Source organism: Manacus vitellinus, unplaced genomic scaffold (genome assembly GCF_001715985.3).
Source record: "Manacus vitellinus isolate BGI_N305 unplaced genomic scaffold, ASM171598v3 scaffold_20_pilon, whole genome shotgun sequence".
Taxonomy (NCBI): Eukaryota; Metazoa; Chordata; class Aves; order Passeriformes; family Pipridae; genus Manacus; species Manacus vitellinus.
This window is the reverse complement of record NW_021939471.1, coordinates 10,079,909-10,106,820: the sequence shown is the minus strand read 5'-3', so window position 1 is coordinate 10,106,820 and position 26,912 is coordinate 10,079,909. Positions and strand designations below refer to the sequence as shown.

Genomic DNA, 26,912 nt, shown 5'->3' with positions numbered 1-26,912 from the left:
GTCTTCCAGTGTGTACTGATACACCAGTAGTTGATCATGTTTTTGAGAGGTGACTGCCATGTGAAGACAGCACTGATTTGCCTCTAGGAAAGTGCAGTTCAGGTGTAAGATACGTAAGGCATGAAATAAAACAGCAAACATGCAGTAATACAAGGAAAGAATGTTGCTCTCCCATTCAAGTGAACTGGTTGAACCTGGTGGACCATTTGAGTTTTTCACAGTGTTTATGGCATTAAGCAGAGCATGCATTCTATTTTTTAGATGTTGTCCTGTTTATTCAAAGAAAGGTTTGTTTTTTTTTTTTTTAATACCATATAATGATTGCTAAAATAACAAAACCTTTTCTGAGTTACCAGGTAGTTTGAGAAGAATTTGAGCTATTCTTTCATATTTTCCCTGACACTTATTCTGTCTTAGCTGTAGTTTTAGCCCCAATTAACAAAATACTTCTAGATCAATCAAAAACTGATAGTGAAGTCCAGCATCTGTTCTCTCAGACTGGAAGTCATTTAACAGATGGTACAAAATTTGAGTTTCTTTTTTCATCCAAACCTCTCTTTCCATATTGTGATAGCTGCCACTGAAAAATTTAGAGACTGTAATCAGGGAAAAATAGGGATAACAAACATCTGAATTTGTTATTGAAGAAAAAGTATTTGTTAGTGAATTTTTTATTTTATGAAGGCAGCTGTTTAGCTCTTCTACCTAGTTAGAGTCACAGAGCCCTGGCCAGGCTTTCAAAATGGAAACTTCCTGTCCTAGGTCTTCAGAGAGGATTCAGGGATACAGAATTAGTTTAATGTACTTAGGCACACCTACAGGTTGGGCAGAGAAGTGATTGAGAGCAACCCTGCAGAGAAGGACTTGGGGGGGTAATGACTGATGGAAAACTTGGCGTGAGCTGGCAATGTGCACTCACAGCCCAGAAAGCCAACTGAATCCTGGGCTGGAAAAGCACCGTGGGCAGCAGGGCAAGGGGGGTGATTCTGCCTCTCTACCCTGTTCTAATGAGACCCCACCTGCTGTGCTGTGTCCAGCTCTGGGGTCCCCAGCACAAGAAAGGCAGGGACCTGTTGGAGCGAGTCCAGAGGAGGGCCACAAAATTGGTGAGGGGCCCTAAGCCTTCCCTATGAAGGCAGACTGAGAAAGCTGGGGCTGTTCAGCCTGGAGAAGAGAAGGGGGCGTGGAGCAGCCTTCCAGTATCTGAAGGGGGCCTATGGGGAAGCTGGAGAGGGACTCTTCATCAAGAACTGCAGTGATAGGACAAGGAGTCATGGGTTCAAACTGAAAGAGGGAAAATTTAGGTTAAATAGGAAGAAGAAATTCTTTACTGGGCAAGTGGTGAGACGCTGGAACAGGTTGCCCAGAGAAGCTATGGACACCCCATCCCTTGAAGATGTTCAAGGCCAGATTGGATGAGGCTCTGAGCAACCTAATCTAGTGGAAAATGTCCCTGCTTGTTGCAGGGCTGAAACTAGCTGATCTTTAAGGTCCTTCCAACCCAAACCATTGTAGGATTTCATGATTCCACTTCTCTGAAAAATTCTGTGGCTATAGCTTTGCCATGGCAATAGCCAAGGGCTAGTCCAGCTGCTTTTTGGCTGTGAGTGACCTGGCCTCAGAAGGTGGGTTTAGCAGTGGGCATGTAGTCTTCAACTGGGGATCTCCTCTGACATGTGATTTAGGGGGCTGAAGTCTTTTAGAAGAAGCATTTTTGGGGCACTTAACACTTGCTCAACACTTGTCCCCAACTTGCCAAGGGGAGCTGCAGTGTCAGGTTCTCTCCACCAGCTCAGAAGTTCCTAGCTGGATCCCTCTGCTCAGTGTTCACTGTGGTAAAGATCAGATGCAGCAAGACAGAAAGTCAGAACTCTAGGGTTCTGCTGGTTTGAGGTTTTTAAACTTTTTGGGGAATAGAATACATTTTGCTGCTTCTACTCAGTCCAGTTCATCCAGGTAGTAATTGCTAATGTATAACTAAAACACTTGAACTTTTGTTTCTGGAGCTGTGACTTCTTGTGACTTCTGCTTGTCTTTCTTTTTGCCCAGGGACAGACATACCTACTATTGTAAGACTTGATATATCATGAGTTTTAGGTGGAGGATTGTGATCCTATTTGGCATGATGGGAATTTTGCATTAATTATAGTGGGACTAAAGTTTCACCCCCTCTTGTTAACTTGCTGATTATTATGGATATGCTGTGTTCTGCATGACTTTCTTTTACACCTACATGTTTTCTGGATAAATACTTAGGTTATCTTGGAGTTAATCAATGAGACTGGCTGATTAAATTGTATTTATCCATATTTAAAGATACAATGAGATGCTAGATCAATTGAAGAGCTACTCTAGTGGCTCAATACAGTTTCAATTTTTGCCTAGACGTGACTTGAAATTGACTGTATTTTATGCATTGTGGACATGTAATTTGCAATTTTGAATAAGGTTCGTATATAATCAGAACATTTTTATGTTTCAAGCCCTTGTTAAAAAGGGTCAAAACCTCCTCTGGTTCTTCTGGCTGTTAATTGTGCTTGTGGTGTATTAGCCTTCCTGATTAAGAGTCTGTGAATTAGCATAATGTCCACAAGTGTAAGGATGCAGCTCCATGATTTGTTCCTTTTCCGTACGATATTATATACATATGTAAACATAAAGATATGCTGCAATCAGAGTTTGGCTATGAGATAAAGATTCTGAGTAGTACTTTCAAAATGTTTGGGTATTTTATTTTAAGAAAAAAACAGAAATATTAGTGAATCTGATCATGCTTTTTAAAAGTAGGGCATGTTTTGACACAGTGGTGGAATAATTCTATAGAGTTTATAGCTTGGGTTGATTGGGCAGGCTTCTGCTGAGACTTAAGAGACTACACTGCCATGAGAATTTATTGCCTTCATTCTAGAAGATAGAACTTTTGTCCGGTATGTTTACTGGACTAGGTCAGGTTTTTGCATGTGTTAGAATTTCAATTTGAAATTCTCCCATAGCTATGAGAATCATAGAACAGTTTGGTTTGGAAGGGACCTTTGAGGATCATCTAGTTTCAGCCCTCCTGCAATAAGCAGGGACATTTTCCACTAGGTTAGGTTGCTCAAAACCTCATTCAACCTTGAACATCTCCAGGGATGCGGCATCCACAACTTCTCCGGGCAACCTGTTCCAGTGTCTCACCACCCGCACAGTAAAGAATTTCTTCTTCCTATTTAACCTAAATTTTGCCTCTTTCAGTTTGAGTCTAGCCTGACCTTGAATGTTTCCAGGGATGGGGCATCTCCCACCTCTCCAGACAGCTGGTGTTTCACCACCTAGGCTGTAAAAAACTTCTTCCTTGTGTCTTGTCTAAATCTACCGTCTTTTAGTTTAAAACCGTTACCCATTGTCCTATCACAAAAGGCCCTACTAAAAGGTCTGTCCCCATCTTTCTTATAAGCCCTCTTGAAGTATTGCAGGAGGTGGGCTCTGAGAAGGAAATGAGATATTGAGAGAAACATAGTAATGATTTAAATCCGTGCTTGTTGACATAATAATTAGACATCAAAGTCGATATGGAAATACATCTTAGATATTACCATGTATGTTGTAGGGTAAGGCAAGACTGCTTCCCTAATGTGGTGTGGTCTCAGGCTGTCATTCAGAATACCAACGTTTTTAAATTCTGGAAGGCTTTTTTTTTCTGGTAAAAGTCTCCCTATTAATAATTTAACTCTTGTTCTTGAAATACTGCACTGTGGAACTGAACAGAAGATCTGGGGAGATTTAAAAGGATTTTCTGTCATTCAACTGGGGAGTTCCAAACAGTTTGAGTTTTTAAAAAGGGAATTCTGATGTGGGTGAATCCATTTTTAAAGCAACTCCTGTGTGTCTGTTTGCACTGTGCAACATATATAGAACACTCCTAATCAGCACAGGAGCTTGTCAGTGTATTGCTTTTGATGTCTGATTAGATGATCATAGGGACATCTGCAGTGAGTTAGTTTTGAAGTTGTTGGTGTGAGGCACTCCAGGAACCAGAGCTGTGTGGCACTCTTACACCATGGAAAACTGCTGCTCTTAAAGAACCTATTATAAATCCAACTCTGCACCGAGCTGAGTGCTGTCGAAATAACAAAAGCCATTCCTTCTCCATTCTTCCTGTTGCCTTTCAACCCTGCACGGCTTTTTTTTTCTCTTCCTTGTACTGTGTGCTGTGGCACTCTGTGTCAAAAAGAAATTATATCGTAGAGGAAAAACTAAGAAATGTAAATTAAATGTTTGTAATACTTCAGAACACTGAATTGTTCATCTGAAAAAGGACAGAAGTGCCCTGTGGTAATTTCCTCTTTTGAGGGTGCGAAGAGGTGCGTGTGTAGAAAAGTCTTCTTTGTGTTCCTTGTACAGCCTATGTGTCAGAAAAAGTGTATTGTTTTACCTGTATTGTTTAAGATGAGCAATGGGTGTAATTTACATATTTTTATTTGAGAAGGATAAGTAGGCTTTTTGTGATTTATTTTATTAAGAGCTAATAATGAATGCTCTTTGATGTTAATATAGTATATAAATTATCAGTAAAAATGGTACAATCAGTAGAAGTTGTTATTCATTGTTTACAAGTTGTTTTCTAAAGCCTGTTTCTAATGAGAGGAGTACCGGCATTTTACTGACTATTCATGAGAGAAAATATCTCTAATGAAAATCATCAAAGCTCTCCATCATTCTGGAACTTGTTAGTAGGAGACTGGATTTTGTTTCCTCTTTAAAATAAATTTTGGGCCTTGGCTGTAACTTTGAAAATACCTTACTGTTTATAAACCTTCCTCCTTTGTCCTCTGCCTTGTGTGCTCAGGTAGATGTGATTGCAGGAAGATGGCTGAGGGACTTGAAACTTTATTTTTCCTGTGTGACCTGTCTTATAAGGAATGGGGAAAAACTGTAGGGTGTAAATAAGAACTGCTGACAAAAAAAAAGGGGAAAAAGGTCATGCTGTCAATGCTGTTGACACATGCATCTCTATAGCTACATCTTTGGGGTCCTACAAAATACTGTCATTCCATCTGGAACAGCTTTTAGCAGGCAGCTTATGCAACAGGCTCATGGTGCTGAAATTGGAATGAAACATTAGCAAGTTACTTTTATGTCTGACAGTCAAATTAGAAGTGGAAGATGACAGTCAACATGGCTCATGCATATCATTTACTGTCGAGCTCTAGAAACATTTAGCTAAAATAAAATAGGTACTCAGTGTCCTACTGAAATGCTTACTACTAAGTAACGTTTTTCATAGATGTAGACAACTAGGAATAATGGCAGAGATCTTTGATACTAATTTAGACTGAAATGCTGCTGTGATATTAGGAAAAACCCTCATTTTGGATTTTGTAATATGTCATCTTGCAGTGCACTGATGTATGAGGCTCTGCTCTTGTTCTGGTTAATATTTGTCTCTCTCCAGAAGTGAGATCTGTGGCTTTGCTTCTCTTGCAGTTATCAACAGTTATTCATATTCTAAGGAGATGCAATTTTTTTTGTTTTGTTTTGTTAGGTGAGGACTATTCAACCCTAAATTACCCTGGAGACTTATTCTTCTCCTGTGTAGCTGGTGTCTCAGCTAATCTGGATGTACAGATTTTTTGAGTTGAAATAATAACATTTGAAACTTGCACATTCAGTTGGTGATTTTCTTATGGCAACAGGTCCCGATTTACTCCATCCCTGTGAAACAATTTCTGACACTGACACCTGGAATGAGGGGAGGAATATTTTAGAGCTTCTGTGTACTGCATGCTTTTGGTGTTGCAGGTGTCTGACATTTTGGAATTGACTATAATAAACTAAGACCACTGTGAATATAGACTAAAATGGTAAGGGTGATTCAATGAGCTTCAAGATTTTGAACAAACATCCCAGCTTTGATTTTTGTTAGTGATTGCAATTGTTTCTTCTGGCCTGTAAGTCTAATATGACCTTTTATTGTGACATGAGCAGTATAAGTTCTCTGAAGTAACTTTAAGTAAATAAAACCTAAGAAATAAACAATTTAGTAAATATGCAAATCTTCAGTTAACAGGAAGTGACTAGACTTTAGAACAATTGTCTTGATGCAAGAGCAAATTGTTGTCACTGTTTCTCTGTACTATGAGGGACAATAATTAGCAGGTTTTGAGGCACACTGGTATTCAGAGATGGACCTGTGATTTGATATGGCACAGTTGTTCTTATGTATTTAGGATCCTAAAAAACCATATTTGCCAGTACAAAGTATTCCACATTCCAAGCAGTATCATAAGGGGGGGGAAGAAAATAAATTATCCCTCAAGAGAGACCTTATAGGAACAGCTGATCCTGTAAGATTTTTTGGTATTTTTTTTCTTGACAATCAAGTTGAGTAGTGGCCTATGCTTTTTTTTAAATTAGTTGTCTGCATTAAAGTACTAGTAACAGTAAGTTTTGCCTTTAATCCATCTTGGTTTAAACCTTGATTTAATGTGGTTTCAATGTGAATTCTCAACCTCCTCTCTAAAACTGGAGTGAAAAGCTTCCTTCTTTGTGTCAGTCCCAAGGGCTGCTGGAGTACCATATTTACAGCGTTTGAGCTGTAATGTGGCTGCACTGAAGCACCTCATGGTGTCTTTGAGAGCATATCACAGTATCATGGAGTTAGCAGGATTGCTCTCCCTTTGCATTCATGATGTTGCCTATTTAGCAGCTGTCTTAGAGTGACATGAACTTGGACCTTAAATAAAAGAGCCGCTGTTTCTTGCAGCGTGCTTGCTCCGTTGACCTAATAGCGGTGCATCAGAGATGATTATGTATTTAACACCTGTGGAGATAAATTGGCCTCCTTCTTTTCCGTTCTGCTTTTTGGAATGACCAAGCACAATCAATTTCATAGTACATCTGTCAGCTTTACAGAAACAAAAGGAGAGCCCTTCTTTTCAGCTGGCCTCATGTCAGTCTAAGGAACGTGGGGAAGGTACTTCAGATGTGGTGTTCACTTCCACTCCCACACCTCCCTTTCTTTTATGATCTGCATACATTTTTCTGTCCTTCAAGCAACAGAATGAGAATCAAACAGAAATACATTGTTTTGGGGTAAAGTAAGTTCTGCAAGCAGCACTACTGAGCAAGGGCCAGTCTTCATTGCCTCATCTTTTGACACTTTCCTTAAAAGCCCAGATGAATTCTGTTTCTGATGCAGAAGGACATATTCCAAGGAGAATTTTATGAAACATTTCTATGAGAAATTGCAAGCGCGATAAAAGGAGGAGATTCCGGGCAACAAAAAAACAGATTAAATGGATTTTAAGTCACAAAGAAGAATAAAATCTCATTATCAGCAGGAAGAAATATGTCCCCTTTAATTTGGTTTTCAAAGATATAGCCAAAATATGAATGTTTCATTTCAAAAATAAATAAATTAGGGGTGTGAAATACTGCAGTTCTTACTGACAAATGTGTTTGTTGCTCAGAAGTTCCTGTAGTGGTATTCTTTTCAGCCAAAGAGTATAGTCATAACTGTTTATTTGGCTTAAAAGAACGTGAACATTTTCCTCAGATCTGTGAAGCATCCACCATAGCTACCTAGGTATCAGATGTTGCTGTGTGCTTCTGCAAAGATGTGGGGGTTTTTTAAAGTAATGATATTGGTGACAATTCTCTGGCACAAAGACCAGCTGCAAGATGAGTGTGGCTGATGTATAAATGTATCTCATTTCCTGTGTGCATGGTATGTGCCGCCTTGGATGTTCTCAGATTTCTGCTGGAGAAAGTGAATTCAGTAATGTTGTATATCTGAGGGAAAAATATTCTACAAAAGGTATCCTGAAAACATTGATGACTGAAGTGGTCTGCTGTAAGAGGTAAGAACACCTAAAATGAAAATATTTTACTCCTTATGGAAAAAATGCAAAACACTGTAAGTCCCTTTCAAGTCCCTACCAAGGAGGTTCAGAGGAGTACAGAGAATCAGAATGGGCTAGAAAAGTTTTTACACAATATCTTTATTATTTAATAATTGCCCTGTAAACTTCTAAATAGCATAATTAACTTGGGGTAAAAGAAGTCAATCCCACTTCAGTCTTCAGGCCATTCTGTCTATCTTTGATTCCCTGTTGTTAAGCATGAGAAAATGCTCCATCTCATCATGCAGAAGAGAAGGAAAATTGGACTACTGTTCATAGACAAATCCACAAATTGATAACCAGGATGCAATGGTCAAATTGATAGTCTAGTTAATGCACAAAAGAGAATCTCTGGTATACATTTCTTCTCTTTGAAGCACCTCAGAACATAGGAAGGAATTGTCAACAGAAGAAATACTATTAGATTAGGGATTACCGTGTTAATAATAAGAAAGCAATCCTTGAGTTTACAAAACACTGAACCAGATGATTGCTTAATGCCCGACTGTGATTTTCTGCCTCTTTACCTTTCAATGTCTAGTTTGTGTGTAGTTGTCACTTTGAAAAGGCTGTTTTGAGAGGCATGTTGATGATACTATTATGTTAATGTCACCAGTCATACAAATACTGATATTACCAGGTAAAGTTAGTTCATTTCAACCAGATGCATGCATTCATAAATAATTATTTTTTTTTTAAATAATGTTGGCAGTATGCCAAAAGATTATAACACTTTTGGGAAATTAATCTGCTGCCAATTACATGTATTTATAATACTATACAAGTGTCTAAAGCATCAAACTATTGATGTTAGTTCTGTTAAAATTACTTTTATACTAATCAGACACTTCTAGTGTCTGATGTCGGTTACCTGTTAAGGTTAGGTCTAACATGCAAATTCTAGGTTTATGGTGATTTGATTTTTGTTAAAATTATTCAATATTTAGAATTCATTACATACTATTATATATTCATATGATTATGATGTTGACTACCACAAAAATACTTCTTTATTATTTATTTAATAAGTAAGATTACTTCAGGTCTAACTTTCTGTTCCACTGCTGCTCGTATTTACTCTATAACAACCAAATGTGCATATTTAGGGCTGGTTGGTAACTCTGTTTAGTTTGGACTGCAAAAATCAAGTGAGAAAATACTTTTGGGGTTGATATATGCAATTTATAACAGGTTTATTTTGCTTTTTAAGTAATTAAAATATTCTAGGGTTTTGATGAATGTTTATCAAGTTAAAATGGTACACAGTCAAGTTAGAAAGGAAGTTCATATCTTTCACCAGCTCTTGAAGGAAAAAAAGATAATTTTCAGGCAGAAGACAGGAGAAGGTCTCAGGCTACTAGGAGAGCCTACTAGAAACTCTTTTTAGTGGGAAAGCATGTCTGGAAAGCCATATAAAGTAATGCTACCTACTAATGTTATCTGTGCATATGTAGCATATATATTCGTGTGGTGTCCTTTGTTAAGAACGTTTTTTAGGAGAATTGAGTTTGTTCCTCAGGTACATTGTTGTGAAAAGAACAGGAACGAGATCAATATATTGCAGTTCACAGGTAACGAAAGGATGTCTGTGCAGAGGAGTTTGAGAATACAGCTCACTGGAGAGTAAAACTTATTTCTGAGCAATACTGAAATTCGAGAAGGGTCTGTCAACCTGGGCATCTGCCATGGATCTTGACTGGTACTGTTGGAATCAGACCCTTAACCCTCTCTAACCTCCCTCTTAACTAGGACCACATTGACTCACGTGCTTGTCCTGCCCTGAGGTCCGGGCTTTTTTGAACTGGGGCACTGGGGATCCAGCTGGCAGGTTTGGTGTCTTCCAGGGCACTGGGCAGTTTCCCCTGTTCCTGGGGGTCACTGCAGACGGGCTGGCCCTGCCCTGGGGGCCCTTCTGAGAGCCTCATCTCTGCAGCTGCTGTCCAGCCCCTGCTTTCCCCCTCCAGCCCTGTGCCCTGGCTGGTTCACCTGCCCCTGGCTTGTGAGGGGTGGTCCTGTGGGGTTCCTGCTGCCAGGGTGGCTTCCTGCCTTCCTGCCCAGCCACTGACAGGCCACGGGTGCAGGATGCCTCTTGCAGACTCAGCTTTATTCTGTGCTGTATTTTTTTTTTAAATTTGGACTTTAAGTAGCTGCAATTCGAATAAGAAATGCTAGCCAGCAGAATTGTGGGGATTCATATTGAGAATTTTCCCTTGCTTTTGCAGTCAGATTTGACTGTATGCTGCAACTGGGGAACAGGAGGCTCCTATTGAAGAAGACAAATTGTTTCAAGAGTGTTCAGCCTCCAGTCTAACATATTTTTCCTACTGCAGATAGCACTTCTGGGTTCATTATAGCTTGTTCTCATAAGTCGTCATTTCTGTCTCAAGGCTGTTGTGCTTTCCAATGTAAAGCAGATTGATGCTGGCACATTTTTTCTATTTTAATTTTACAAAGTTGTCACACTGAAACTGTGCCTCATATTGGAAGTGCTTTGAAGTGAAGAGATAAACAAAGAGCTAAGATAAAATTAAAAAGGAGTATGAACAACATTTCATCTTGGTTTGTCTTTTTTAAAAATAAGCTGAATGAATGTAGTACCCTTGTGCCACTGTAGTAAGTCTGCAAACATTAGCAGATCAATCTAAATTGAGTTAGTGTATATGCAGTAAGCAGAAACAGGTGAAAATTAGGTTATCTGTGCCCAACTCTTTCTATTTGTTTTGAACAGTGAGATATAAACTAGTTTTTAGACCTGATTAGGTTTTGTTTATTTTCAGAGAGGGGCAGACGCAGAACATGTGCTATATCTACCATAGTTATTAAACCAAGAAACTATATAAAAGTCACCAGCTCAATTGTGACATTTGCAGGTAGAGGTAGAAAGCCTTGCTATAAATAAATCTAAAGTGAATCCAGGAGGAAAAACAGCAGCAGTTCTCGGTATATTTCATTTTTATCTCTGAAAAACAAAAAACCAAGAATTGTCTGTCCTTTTGCTAAAAAACAACACCCAAAAAGTAATTGCCTTTACCAGTGTCAGAAATGCCAACCAATTTATAATCTGAAGTATGGTTTATAACTTCACTGTTTTTGGTTTGTAGACTCCCAAAAATTTTCCAATGAAGACATAGCTTATGCTAGATCTTCACAGTTTCTTTTTATGATGTTCCAAAAGTAGTCAAGGAATTGAGAGGTCTGTTGACCACAAATTGAAGTCGTTGTCTACAACAGTAAAATAAAAAATGCCAGTGGCAAATATGCTCTCACTGTTACAATCCTTGGGTGCACAATTACTGTTAATCTCTGATTTAAAGGGGAATGACAAGTCTTTGTCCCTAGCCCAGCTTTGAAAGCATGTAATGTGTAACAGCTTTTACACCCATTTGGAAGCCTTTTATCCACATTAATGCACCTCTTCTTACTGTTGAGAAACAGCAATTGCAGAAAAAAGCATGATTGCTCTAAAGTGGCAGGCTGAGGTCCTTTGCTGAGACCACAGTCTTACCTATGCACCAAAAAGGTAGTTGCCATTTTCTTTTTCCTGTGCCAAGCAGTATCATCACCAGTGCGGAATAAAAGTAAAGACCTGGGAGACACAGCTGCGAGCTTCCAGTTTGATACTACTCACTCCTTGAACCCAGCATTTGTTTTCAAGCCAGTACCTTATCTGTGTCCTGAATTGTGTTGTAGCAATCTAAAAATCAAGCCAAATGTAGAACTGGAAATCCAGTTTTGTTCTTTCCACTGATTTGAACAGGCTCGTGAGCAGTAGTCTTCATGTACTCATATCTAAAAAACTTCTATGCCTGTTCAACCTGGATGCCAAATAATCCAAGGATCTTCTTAACCAGACACAACTAATATTTTCCTTGAGACGTTCTCTGTCACTCCTGTTTACCAGAGAATAAAATAAAAGATAATTAGGTCACAGGTATTAACAACTTCAAGAATCATTCCCCAGTGCCATTTGCCAGAACTGTGAACTTCTCTGAACCAAACTGTTGATAGCCTTTGCTGTTTCCCTAGATGAGGGGTTTGTGGGAGGAGCGTTTTGCTCTTGGGTATTCTAGAATTTAGCACCATTGGTGCTAAATGTGCCTGTTTTGCCTTCAAGAGGATTGTGAGGATGAATGAAATTTACTCTCAAGTGTTCATCAGACCAAACTTCAAGGTCTGCTGCTGTTTCTGTGTCATCTCTCACTTCAAAGGTGTTTGCCCTTTGACTTTTAAGTTGAGCTGTTGTTGTTGGGGCCCCTTTGCTTTGCCTGAGGCTATCAGATATCCAGATAGCCAAAACAGCAGAAATAATATTTGCTTTCGTATGGTAAACAGTTCCTTTTTGATTGTTACAAGTATGTAAGGCAGTTCAGGCTTGAGGAGAAAAAAAAAAGACAAACCCAATCTGTTCAAACTTTATTTCAGTTCGCATTCAGCTCCCTCTCTCCTTCCATTTCTGTTTTCTGGACTTGATGGTGCTTGTAGCTGTTGGAATTGGGTACAGCCATGGGGATACTTTGCACAAAGGAAACAAACAGACTAAATTTTTAGTCCAGATCAAGTGTAATTATCCCTGAAATTGTTCTGGTTGTGTTCCCATTTTAAGTTCCAGTGAAGGTTTGCTAACTAAACTTGTCTTTATTTATAACCATTTAAACAGGAAAGGGTTATTTGCTGGGAGAGGATATAGCAAACAAAAAGCCTCATCTCTGTCCTCTTAGTACCTAGACTTCTTTCGTGCACATGACACTGTGCTGTAGGCAGTTCATGCTTGAGGAAACTGTTCAGACTAGTTTTTGAGCTGTAGTTCAACTCCCCAGGCCCCTGTATTTGTGATCTCCAGGCTTGATCGCTCCATTACCATTGCACAGGAGTGAATGTCTATTGCAGAAGCTCTGAGTAGCTTAAAATGCAGCAGTGCATCTGTTTAGCAACACAGATCAGTATTATCCCATTATTCCAGTGTTTTGTTTCATGTATCCGGTAGTTCCTATTAAAATATTAAGCCTAATTCACTATGCTTTTTTTTGGTTGAAATTTAAAGCCCTGCATGAGATTACGCACAGATACTTGAAAAAATGCCATTCCCTCTATGATCTTCTTTTCTACTGGGAGCAACTTTTGTCTAAGATGTATTGCTCTTGCCTGCAGGATGCATCAGGTCCTGGACTATTAAGCTTATTTTCAGAAGAAAGCAGTGAATGCTTCCTTTGGTTGCTTTTGAATTTGGTATTCTCTGAATGAGAGGCTTTTCTTTAGAAAGTCTACCTAATTCTTTCCCTCACAGAGTAACTCATTGAAGCTATTTCTTGTCACCTTTTCGTTCTAGAAGAAAAGATAGTCTTGTGAGCACCTAGAACACGTTACAGTGATATGCAATTAGTAGTGCTCAGTGTATGAAAGATGCAAGCAAAGTCTTGCAGCGCTTTGGATTATTATAAGACAATTATAAAATCTCCAGAAAAAAGCTTTGCTTTCCTGTCATAGTGGAAGGAACCTCACCGTACAAAATAATTACAAATTTACTTTTTTAAATAGTAAATTTCAATGAACTTGGCATAGGTAATCTTGTTTTCTTAAGGAGTGAGGCAAACAACCACAACAAAACAAAAATCTACAAAAACACACCCCACTCCACTACCCCCAACATGCTGCCAGTCTCCCAGCATTTCTGGTTGTAGAGTACTTTTAATTATGATCTGACCTGGATAATTAACACTGGATTTCTTCATAAGTAGTAGTATTTGAACTATTTAACTTGTAGATAAAACTGCATTGTGCTTTATATCTAAGCATGTTGTACTGAAGTTTTAAAGCTTAAATAATTCACATGCATTAAACCTCATTAACTTTTCAGGCTGCTCAGATTTTCTGTCAACACGTTTCTTAAAATCAAGGGAAATGTAAGTTCAGGAAATACTAGTGTTTACATCAATTGGGCTTCCCATGTCTTAGCTGAGAAGCATCGTGAAGAACTCAGCTGTGCTGAACCTTGTCATCCTTCATGCATCTGTCATGTTCCTGGCTTTGTCAGAACTGACCTTGGCCCTCTCAGCCATACTTGATTTATTCTGCTGTTTGGTGCCATACTTTTGGTTTCTAAGTTCTGAGGAACTGGAAACAAGGGAACTGTTTTGTCTCAGAGTGTAGTTTCTCTGTGTGTCTGAAACCAGCCTGAGCACCTCGTGTGGAGAGGTTAGGAAAAGATAGAGCTACATAAAGGCATGCAAGGAGACAGGTTATCTATTTCCTTCCACTTTGTGGTAAACACTGATATAGTAAACATGTCTCTATGATACTTTCTTTCTAGGAAATCATTGATATAACTGATAATGTTTATTTTAAAACAGGAATAAACAAAAATTGGGAATTTCTGCTGGAAGACCTTTTTATTACCAACATTTCTCGTGATACACTTTTCCCGTATTTTTCTCAAAAGTGAAGAAACAGGCATGGATGGAAACAGGCATGTTTGTCCAGGAACACATGCAAGAAATAGGACAACTGATAACTCATGCTGCTTTCCATCTTCTGGAGAGTTACTCATTTCTCTGCATCGCCTGCCGTGCTCACCTGAGCAACAGCAACATGTTTTCTGACCTTTGTTCTTGCAATTAGAGATGTTGCTGTTAGTCAACAACTGTAATGCAATCAGGTCCACCTGTAACCTTAAAAAAGCTCTTTCTGTTGATAAATATATCTTTATAATGGTAAAATGAAGTTACCCATGTGATTTTGTTTACTTATTTTCTTCAAATGATTAAAAAAAAATGATTCTGGAAGGCCACTCATAATCTGGTTAGTAGTAAAACTGTGCTCATCAAAATGGCCTGAGCTTAATTCATCTCTAAGGTTTTATTATTGCTGGTCTATTTGATTCCCAGAAAATATGCTGATATATCTTTGCTTAAGTTATTTTGTTCACCCGGCTTCCTTTCAACCGTGTGATAAATCCAGTTTTCTTCCACTGCAATTTTTAGTGCTGTCAAGTTATTTATTAACCAGTGCTGTTATTTCAAGATGTAGTTAATAATTAACATAGAACCAGATCATTTCATGAAAGGTTATTTTCTGATGACTTTTAAAAACCCTAGGAGAGGTTGAAAATACCATTATGCTTCATAAGGATTTATTGGAAATAACAGTATACTCTCAGGTGATCTGCCTCTGGTTTCAATTGCCTGCTAGGTTTAAGATAAGCCAGTGATAGTAATGTCTTGGCTCACAGGAGCCAACTCAGGTTTATTAATAATATCCACTCATAAATTCAGGGCAATACTGTGCCTGTACTTTCAGATCCTAAAACAAGGTTTTGTATACAGTTCGACACAATTAAAATGCTACACAGTTGCCTTAATTTCCATTGAGAATTGGGATCAAGATCAAGGGCTTTATGTAGGGCAGTGTGTTTTCTCCCACTTGGATGTAGGCAACTCCTTTCCTTGAAGAGATTTAGGCAACATTTTAACCGTTGTTTACTTGTTTAATGCTGTGTAGGTTAAGATGTTCTTATGATCCCTTAGAAACATCTTCAAGACTGATAACCTGACAAATTCTTTCTTAGATTTGGGTTTGGGGAGGTTTCGTTGAGAGTCTGACATCTCTGAAAGTACGCAGAAAATGGTTAAATATTAAGATGTATACAGGACAATGCTCAAATTGTTAGTCACTAGTCACGTTGTTAGACTGAAACAAACAGGTAAGTTTTTCATATACTCACTGTGTGATTCTTTTGAAAAGCAAATAAATTAGCAGCCCACAAAGTTAAGGAGGAATACTTAACTCCCAGCAGGAATGCAAGTGCCTTTGATCTGAACAGGCAATGTGACTCTTAGTACCTTGTATTCAGGAGCTGCATTACAAGCTGAGGAAGCTCTACACTAATCACAAACTATGGTTCCCTGGGACATTGTGGAAGCATATGGGAAAATATGGGTGAGTGAGGCTCTGAGAGCATTCAGGTCCTTGTCATGCAATAGATTGGATCTCTCATGGGACCCTGGTATTTGATTTGTGTGAAGATTTCTGACTTCATGGAGTATGGAGGGCATTTTTTTCTACCTTAGCTTTTTAGCAAAGTATTTCCCTTGTAATCTTTACATTCCTTTTTAGTCTTTTTCCTTCCAGGCAGATGCTATATTTCAATATCTTATTTTCACTGCATTTTCAATTTAATTCTTGTCTCATCTTTTGATACCCGCTCACATTACTGGCCAGTCTGTCTATCACCATGAGGCAGAAGGGTCTTTGACTATTGCATTAGTACCTAAATGGCACTGATCATGTTGAGAGATCATATTGAGAGATGGGTCTGGGAGTTTGGTGTTCATACTCTTTAATTGCTGATGTAAGTTCAGTGTTCAGCTGTTGACAAGGACAAACAGTAAGGGATGTGCACCTTGGACATCTGGAGAAAAAACTTCTCAGTTACCCTAGTATGCTTCTGTTCATTTAATAAAGGGGGCTCTGTCAGGTTTTTCATGTTCTTCTGCTTAACCTGTCTCAGCTAATGTTTCTGTGATATCTATTTTTTTGGTGGTTTATGCTGTTGGCCTCTGTATTGTGCAGACGTGCCTGTGCATACTGGATTATAGGAAGCGATGTAGCTGTTCTACAAAGATTTAGTCAAAGGTGAAATATTCATCTGAGTGTGCCATCTGTTGTCTGTGTTCTCCCCTCTATGCATTCTTCAGGCCCTGGCACTGCTTGCACACAGAGTCACAGCCTGATTGTTGTCTGTCTAGCTTTGCAGTGAGGATGTTCTAAATATTCATAATGTTATGTATACATCAGTCTAGGTGACTGTGTATTATTAGAAATTCTGGGCGTTAAGCACACTGTCATCCATTGTTCAGTAAACACAATTACATTACCTATCTTTCATCTCTTCTCTAATGAATCCATGCTAATTGATTAATCAGTGCTGTTGCTTCACTATGATAATCCCATATGAGGAATAGTGGTAACATAACTAGCAATTACTAACATACATTGCACACTGAGGAAAACTTATCATAATACACTGCAAGTGGCAAACCCAGAGCAGGAGGAGCAGAGCTGTGCCCCAGCCAGGCCTTGCATTCCAGGGCACAGCTCTGTCTGCTGGGAGGAGAGGTGGGCCAGGTGGTCCTGACTGTAGCAGTCCTTGGATGTGAGTGGGATCCACTGATTACTGGTGCAGGGACTATCTCAGGCTGTCGCTGATCAGTGGTGTGTTACAAAAAGGCAAATCTGAGAAGATCTGGGCAATGTGATCGGCTCTGTCTTTTTCAGAGTTTCATCTGGTGTTCGTTACTAAAGTGTCTGCCTTCTTGACATAAATATAACTATGACAGTGACTTCTAAAGTGAAAGAGCATTTTTATACCATTACAGCATCTTACTGATGTTACTGTTTAATTTCCAAAGCAATGAGTAGAGATTTCTGATGCAAGACAAAGCTTAATTGTTGGCTCTCACAGGCCGTGAGCAGTGACGAATGGTAACAATTTGGTTATCCTTGCTGTTACAGAATCAATGGATGTATGGATTCCTGTTGACCAATTTAGCATGTTTAATGCATCTTATTATATGCTCCATTCATAAAGAGAATTAGCAGCAAAATACTGTTTACTATCTTTAATGAAGACCCCTTTTTTAACTTCGAAAATGAGTGTGATTTTTAAATTTTGGAAACCACTGTTGTCCACTCCCCCTGTCATTGGTGGTGGTGAAGATATGCATAATTTTAATGTGGATGAAAAAGACAGGTAAATTCAATAAAGGATTCATTGCAAGGAATAGAGGCGCAAGGCTGAAGTATCACTTGTATATTCAGCTATTTGTGGGGGAAATGGTAATGTGCCATCGTACATAAGACTGTCTAGATAAGATTTAGATGTCCTCTAAGTACTACTTCCATGAAGAAATTATTCTGATGTAGTGCATAGTAGTTTCAGAGATTTTTTTCTTTCTTTACTTAAAAAAAAAAAGGAATACAAGCAGTTTCTCTCTACACAAATAAGGAATGAGTCAAAATACAACTCTGTAGTTTGAAAATCTCTTGTAAAAGGTTCTGTCAGTCTTGGGAGGCTTAAAACAGCTGGGGAGTGTCATGCTGATGTTCCCTTGGTTGGAGAAAATTTGGGAGATTTTCTTGTAGGAACATTAATTTATTTCCTGTTTTTGCAATATTAATTGCTCAATAGCAGTTTCCAACCAAGAGAAGGGATTAGTGTGCATTTGTAGAGCTAATGATAGTGCACTTTTTAAATTATGCTTGTTGCCATAGGAATAATTGCTTACAAATAATTTATATAGTAACTAAAATGTCCAAAGTTTATGTACTTCCGTTGAACACATATTTTTGTCTCCAAATGGGTGATGCAGAAAAAAATCACAAGTTTTAACTTGGAAACACCCACTTCTTCACTGCCCTGTGTTTTTGATAGCATTGCTAAATATTCTCTATAAATAAAAGGCTACCCATGTATTTCTGGACAGTATATTTAGCAATAGTCCTTAAAATATCATTAAAATCTAATAAAAACATAAGGTAAATAAAACACAAATATTAATATCCTAGCAGAGTAGCATGCCTCAGGTCAGCCAAAATATTTTAAATGCTCTAAGCATGCATTAGTTCAAATTAATAATCTTTCTGAGATGCAGATAATACTGACTCAGGCACAGTGTCCTAATATTGCTCTGTAGTGTCTAGTTGGCTGGCAGTGCAGGCAGAGAGCTCGTAGGCAATTAAAATCAGCATGATGAATGGGGAGAGGGCTAATAAACATATCCTATGTTTTAAAGGTGCCAGTGGTCATGGCTGGCCAGTTACTCCATCCTTTCCATAATTATTCCAGTATTGACATCTCCTAAAAGTTGTGAACATGTACCATATTACTTACATTTCCAGTAGTTTTTTGGTTGTGTTGGTGTGTGGGTTGTTTGGTGTGAGGCTTTTTTTTCACCCTTACTGGAACATTTCCCTTTCTTTTAAGAATTGATTCTTGGCCAGTAGAGGTGCTAAATCCAAATATTTATCAATATACTATCAATACTTTTAAAAGCAGCTTTCTACTGTTTTGGAAAAGAAATTGCTCACACTTCAGCCTAGAAATACTTAAAAATGTTGGGCTTACGGCCAGAGTTTTATGTGCAGAAAAGCTACTTCTGGAGACTTTTAACTGAGGCAATTTTTTCATTTTTCTTTTTCTCTCAGCCCTTTATAAATTGAAATACTTAGGCACTCCAGCTGCACCTTTTCCTTCCCTTTACCTGTGCAAAACCACTGCCAAGGAAGATGTGAACTCTCCAGTACTATTAAAACTAGTGGATTTTTTTTTTCCTCAGTGATAAAGAAATCTTTCATGTGAGAACTCTCGAAGTTCTGTTACCAAAATTGTGCGTAACAATTTTGATCTCCAGGCCTAAAAGTAATCCTTGTTGCTCTTAATAATAAATATTTTACTCTTTGTGTAGGACTCAGAGCATCGCTTTTTCCATGCAGAGAATGCTCCTCATCTAGATTTTTGAATGATTAAGGTGAAATAAACTGGGAGTAGGTAGAGCAGGAAGGGTTAGGGAGAACATTTTGAAGGTTGGCACTGGCAAGATGTGTTTTATGAGCAGAAGTTGCTCCTAATCTACTTCAGTGCAAAGTCACCCAGAGTAGTTGGACCTGCTGGGGAAGGGGGTTTCAGCCAGCTCTGGTTTTGCACTGAACAACAGAGGGTGTGTTATCCACCAGTACAGTTCAGCTGTAATGATAACCCTCAGTAGAGAATTGTTAACAAACAATTTGGGGGAATAATTCCTTGCTTCGGACGGATTCCCAGGAGAGTATCTATTTATGCCCTTGGTTTAGAATATCCTTTTAAGTGCCAAGATCACACACAACTCGCTACAATATTCAAGAAATCCGTTGGTAGTTGAGGGGGGAAATAATGCTGTTGTGGTTCCTGAAACTGTCATGTAATTGCTAAAAGCTGTACTATATTATGGCTTTTCTTTGTGCTGTGCTAATTAAACATGAATCCACTTGCATGTTATTAAAAATATCTGAAGATGTACAGCTATTCTTATGTTGAAAAGTATCTTTTACCAGTCCAGTAGAATACATTTTAATTGACATTGAAAGAAGCTTTATGATTCTTATTTTCATATTGCCTGCCTAAAATAATTTTTAGCAAGTGATTAATTGCATTTGTAGATACTGCACAATTGCATCAATTATCCATTTCAAATGAATTACATTCTGAGTAGTTGAGAAGATGATGTAGTTTAATCAGTAAGTGAAATGGAAGTATTATAAGTTGTTTAGAAATACTTAACATGTTTTATGGAGGGAGAGTGATTTAAATCAAGCAGACTACTGGAAAAATAAGAAATATATAGCAACAAACAATAATACTTTTCCTTCAGTTTAGCAGCATTGTATTAGCCTGATTTGTATTGGTTTCCATTCTTAATGTATTGATGATACTGATACTGTGATAATAGGAATTTTTTAATTGAGATAAATTAATTGTGGTTATAAATACACCTGTGTAAGTATGACAGCTGGTATGTCTGTTGGTCAATGTGTTCTCTTTCCAACAGACTCTGTAATATTTAAGAGAATACTGAGCAGTGTACTTAATTTTCTGTTATTGGTTGGTTTTAAAAGGATGTTTGATATTTCATTATGCTTATTTAGAAGGAAAAAAGAAAAGCGACATGTTAAAATAAAAAATTAATCTGGAAGACGTGATTGGCCTCTCCCAGCCAATTCCCCTCAGTTTATGTACTGGCTATGATATTTTATGGTGTAGAATAATCCCTTTGGCCAGTTCAGGTCAGCAGTCGTGACCACACTCCCTTACAGCCTCTGCTGCACCTCCTCTCTGGCAGAGCAGAAGCAGAGAAGTCCGTGACTTAGGGTAAACACTGCTTAGCAACAACCAAAATATCAGTGGTTCATCAGCATTGTTCTCATATTAAATCCAAGACACAGCACTGCACCAGCAACTAGGAAAAAAATTAATTCTGCCTCAGCCCAAAGCAGGATGCCTCAATTACATAAATTTTTCTGCCCCAAATGTGTTTCTGCAGTTACGGTGCAGGTCTCTGCTAACTGGAAGCTTGTAATGTATTTCACTTGCCAGATTGTTCCCTGGTCTTGAGATAGCCTGACTCTGTACATGGTAAGTAATAAAGATAAGATAAATGTTTTCTTTATGTAGGGTTTTAGTGCCACATCTTCAATTAGGCCCATTGTGGATTTAAGGCCAAATGGAGGAATCGAGGAGACTAATTTTAAGTCTGAAACATTCCTAAAGCTTGTGGTGTGCTGCATTCTTCTTGTTGCAAACCGAGGATGACAGGAGTATCCTGATGAGGGACAGTGGTTATTTCTTAACTATTTTAGGAACACACCTACAAACACAACTTATGTTTTGTCCCAAAAGACCAAGTGAGCCATGAAGAAGCCTTTTTGAGGCACAGTCAGGTGCAATCAGCCAGAACTTGAAACCAACAGTGTGTGTAACTGCTGGGCATTACAGCAAGATATATGGTTCATGTTTTAACTTGTGCTTGGTTATATTATTACAAAAAGGGGCCTTTATGTGTGTGTTTCTTGAGTTGTGTGGTCTTGGGGATCGTCCTCTGAATGTGATGTCATGTATTGCATTTGTTGTTCTAACTAAAGGTAAACACCTTTATAACGCGCACTAATTGGTTTGGGAATATTTATGAAAGTGTTGATTTTTAAAGCTAAATATAGTGCTATGGCTTTTTAAACTCATTCTGGCTGTCAGAAGTGCTCACATGATCCTGAAAGTGTTGCTAAAAATGTTCAATTTTTAAATATGGTAATTAAAATTGTCTGTTGTGAGAGCAGTCGATGAGACATTTCCTGCATTTGTAAACTAAGCATCCCTTTCACCCCCAGGTTTCCTTACATCTCACTGTTTATGTCTGAACTCTCACTGAACCTTCTTGGAAGAAGGTTTACTGTTGGCTAGGTAGGGAGAGCGAACTCTGCAGCCTGACACCCTGCTCCGTGACCTTCTGCTCTTCGGCTTGGATACTTTGCTTTGTTTTAAAACGTTGATGCCCTCGGGGAATACAATACTGTAAACTGGAACTTCAGACATACATTTGCACATATATACTCGGGTATACCAAGTATTTCCCTTGGGTATACCAGCCTGCTTCACTCCTAATTTGAGTACATATCATGTGTATTTCTACTATTAATAGATCATATTTATTTCTTTTAAGTTTATTGTTAGTGTTTGATGACCATTTTATACTCCAAGTGTGTCCTGCACTCAGGCTTTTCTCCTGTTCTTTATTTAGACTCCATATTCTCCAAATTTATCTAGTTTTGAGACTTGTCTCATGTTGGTTATTATATAATATTTTTTTTTCAGAGAAGAGGATGTTTTTTCCTACATAGCTTTTCTAAAAGTGACATATTGGCAATTATATACTACTCAAATTCTTACTTCTTAAGAATGAATTGTATTCCAAGCCTACCAGGCAGATTTGAGGTGATATAGGTAGGGCCCTTGTAGAGCCATTGGTGGCCTGTGAATATTTCTGAACTTCTCCTGCTGGGCTAGGTAATATAGTCTGCTCTTGCATGAATGTGCAGAATTTTGCTGCAGAAGAACCTCAACAAAAGATTTCTTTTTAGCTAAAATGTAACTCAAAACTACACTATAGCCAAAGTTTAGTTAGAAAACAGATGTGGTGCAGTTTTTTTGAAGATACAAAAATCCAGTTTGTTTGGGTTACTGTGATGGTGAGAAGACAGCACAGTGGGGCTGGTGGGCAGCTTCTGCTGTGTCGGCTGCTCAGGGCTGCACTTTTCTGTTTGTAATACAAACAGTTGGTTTGACCATTTTCAGTCAATTCTGTCTTTCCCTCTCTCTTTTTCTAGCCAGAAATGGATACTTTCATGTCTCTGTTCAAAAGAGCCACTATTGCTTTTCCCCTTAGATGCTTTGTGGTTTTTATGAAATGAGCATTTTCAAAAATTAAAGGCAAACCCCAGAGAATTTGTCATACTCCCTAAGCTCAGTAAGACCATGACTGATTCCAGTGTTTATTGCTGGGGGTAATACATGTCCGTGCTGACTGCTGAATTGAGAAAACTGTATGTTCACAAAGTAGAAAATGTTACTGGTATCTGCTCTGTCACTCTTTCTACTGTCACATGTACATGTTTACCTAACTTGAGAGCTGTCACATAATGAATATGAGACTTTCTAGCATTTGGGTAGCAGGTGTTTGCAGAGAGCTATTATTTAATAGAATCTCTCTCCTCTGCTTCAGTCCTAATTTGAAGAACATGCACTAAGAAGAATTGCTTAATTCAAATTATCCATATGTAAATAAATTAAAAACCTTCCACTGCTCTTAGATGCATATGCTTTCTTGGCTTTTGTTTTTACCACACTGTTTTGCATTTTATTCCTATGTCCTAAGTGAAAACTGCAATTCTGGCACCGTAAAGCGATTACATTGTCAACTGAATTTGAGTCAAACTTTGGTAGTTGGTGTCATTAATTCTGCTACTATTGAAAAACAGACAATCAGACTTTAAAATATGAACAAGAGATTGAACGTTTCTATGTGTATTGGATCATTGGCTTTTGATAGGGTCTTCACTTGTGCATTTTTTGGTTTCTTATCAAGCTGGTTCACCAGGAGATGGTCTGTTAAAATTTACTGTACTTTCTAATGAAATGCTGAAGTATGAAAGGAATTTCTCTATTTGTAGTGATTGTTACGTGACTGAAGCTCTAATGTCATTCTCAGAGAGCTCAGTTATAATGCTGGTGTTATGATTCATGTTTCCTTGATCAGTTAAGCCTTTAAATATATCTGGCTTTGTGTTTACTGACTTGAGCATGTGATAATCTGTGGTATGTCTGAGCCCTGTATGCCTTCAAATCAAAACAGGCTGTGGTGTGCAGGATGGAGGCTCTGATACTGAAATTTTCCCTGTGGCATTTCTGAAATCGCTCAACAAACTTCTGTCCAGCTCAGGAGAGGTCAAGTTTTCTTTAGAAGTTTTTACCCTTAAATTTAAAATACAAACAAACAAAACCCCCCCACTACAATAACCAAAAAAACCAACCCAAAAACACAAACAAAATAAACAAAACAAGCAAGCTGTAATTGTAGATATGGACTCCAAACTTTATCCTCTGATTCCTCTTGTTTTATCTTGTGGAAAGATTAAAATGTGTGTGACTGTCAGGTGCCTTGCAAGGCTGGACCATTATTTTCTGGTACAGGAATAAACATGCCTTGAAACCTTTATGTCGTGTTTATAAACCTGTTCTTCAAGACCTCTTCCAAAGGTCTAACATCCCTGATATCTACAATAATCCTTTTATCAAGCTTCAAGATACTTTCTTCTGGTCTGGCCTTTAGCAGAAAAGAAAGCTCTTAGTTGCCATCTTTCTGTAAGGACCTCTTACTTATCTTGGGGTGGAACTGTGCTCTTAGCAGTGTTGTCCTGTGTCACTAAGCAAATCAAAGTATGAGATTATACTTGTTGATCAAAAAAATCATTCCTTGTGTGTCAGTCAACAGAAACAAGAGATGAGATTGTGTTCTGAACATCAGTATTTTTTCTTATTGTGAAATCTGCTTCTCAGGAAGTGGAGGTAGAGGACAAGCATGGATGTAATCTCACTGCAATAAGAACAATAGTAACCAAAAGCCTAGAAACAGAGAAATAACGTAGCTTATGCAGACTTGTGTAGACTGCAAGGGAGGCTTCAGGTGGCAAAAAATTCTGAGTTCATGAGTAGCATATTCTCTGTCTTGCACTGTGTTGCAGCCAGTGTCCGAAAGAAAAGAGTCCAATTAATTCACAACCCTAAATCTGCTCATGTCTTGACTATCTTAAGCTTTCCAAAAAGTAGAGCCTTTGTAGCACCAGTGTTTTCTGTGGTTAGCTGAAGGAGGTTGGCTTTGTTGGGAACATTATTGTTAGGAGGTTTGTCTGCTTCCAGCATCTGTTGCTACCAAAACACTTTTTTTTTAAAGCTTTTGTCAAGATGAAGTCAACATATGAAGGCTGTGTGTGAGATTTCTGTTGGTAATGCACTGCTTGGGGTCAAATTCTTGATTTATGATCTTAGTATGGAATATATTTCATATAGCAAGAATTATTCCTTGGCATGTGGTTCCACTGTGAAAAGTGATCGGAAGAGATGGCAGTTACTTAATACACAGTTTTTAAAAATGGTTCTTCTACTAGCAACAGTAGTTCACTTTGAGCTGTATTGGTCTTGCAGTTGAAGCCAAATCTGTTGGCTTCTGCTCTAATTAACACACAAAGAGCATCTCTACTAATATTATAGGTTCAAAAGCAGCATGTGAACCAAAAGGCAATCCAGCTCGATTTATATTTTTTAAGGGTTTGCTTGCAAGGCTGCTCGTGATTCTATTTTGAAACGCAAAGCAACCCACACTTGCCCCCAAGTCTCTTGATACTTATAAGCTAAAAATAAGTTCTACAAATCTTTGAGGAACTGGAAACACCAAACCTTAAAAGCCATATTTTGAGTAGAGCCATCATTTGAGAGAAATTGGAACTTTTAATATACAGTGTAGAGCTTTTTATTGAAAATTAAATTACCTATCAAGTTGGCCTTGTTCTTTGAAATTAATTTATAGCATTGCTACCTTTTACCTTGAGACAACTTGATATGGCAAGTGTATACACTGGAAAACTGTACCACTGCAACAACAAAAAAAAATAATGATTAACTTTAGGCTTTATCTAGTTAAGATCAAACTCTGAATTAAATTATCTTAGTGTGTTGACAGCTGAAGATTTATGTCTTCCAGTTATATTCCTGTTGCAGATTTGACAGAAGTGACCTCTCCGAAGAAGGTCTTTGTTACAGAATTTGCTCTGTTTACATTATTGCCATAAGAGTTGGGATGAAGTACAGTATGTTAAAGCTAATACATCACCTGCTGACAGTGGTCTTATCTCGTTGGTAACTATTTTCCTCTCCCAGTATGAAAAAAATGCAGACACTGAAAGTGTGAGGATCACAAAAAGAAAGTTAAATAATAGTTTTCAAGAACTTTATCATTAATGCCTGGACCCTGTGTGCAATGTATTTTTGTCTGGCCAAATGGTTTCGTAATTTCTTGTTCTGGGAAGTTACTGTGAAAATACATCTTTACCAGATAAATGCTACTAAGGGGCAAAGCACAACCAAAAAAAAAAAAAACCATTTGGTTTATCCAAGATTTGTGTGATCTATTGTGAGAAAGGAGGAGGCTCAGGGTGGGAAAGAGTGACTTTCAGGTTGGATAGGCAGACACGAAGGTAGTACCATAAGCTTCTCCAGTGGAAGGATGGTGGGACTCTGGTATGAGGAGCAGGACTTTAGATACCCTCCTGTTTCTTCAAATGCTGTGTCACAGATACTACATGCAGAATGGGTCTTTCAGTCCTCACTGTGAGTGAGATGATATTACTTTATGACTGACTTTCTCTTCCAAATATTGATTAAAAAATATAAACACAATTATGTATGTAGTTTCAAAATGTGCTTTGAAATCTCTCAACAGGGTGCTTCCCAGGCATCCTTTCAGGATGGGGAGATGAACCTCACTGGACACACAGAACTGTTGTTGGCTCAGAGGACCCGACTCCCTGTCAGGTAGGAACATCCTCTGTTTGATGCTGACTCAAGTATGATTTATCAACATGCAAGACAAGACTGACTTCTCATTCCAGCTGCAGTCCTGAATCTGCATTGTGTTTCCCATTGTCATGACCTCTTCTTCCTCCTCCCTTTCCCATCCTTCAATTCATATACTGAAGCACATATTTGTGCATGACAGACTTTTACCCTTGTTGATGAATATGAAGTTTTTTTTGTGCTGTGTGTAGTGTAAGGGTAAGGGAGAAATAATACTACTATTGTATACTTCCTTTTTGATTTCTACTCAGTCCTGCAAGTATTTCATGCCTTAAGATAGAAGCTGTTCTTCAGTCATATATTATATCTCAATAAATAAT

General features: G+C 38.2%; 1 protein-coding gene across 1 annotated transcript in view; it reads left to right on the top strand.

Moving 5' to 3' along the window:
• The window catches only part of PARD3B (par-3 family cell polarity regulator beta), a 371,837-nt gene that overhangs the window by 112,095 nt on the left and 232,830 nt on the right, over positions 1 to 26,912 (top strand). The window contains exon 5 of the mRNA XM_018071589.2: positions 26,459 to 26,550. Coding sequence (XP_017927078.2) covers positions 26,459 to 26,550 — 92 coding nt within the window. The remainder of the gene's footprint in view (positions 1 to 26,458; positions 26,551 to 26,912) is intronic.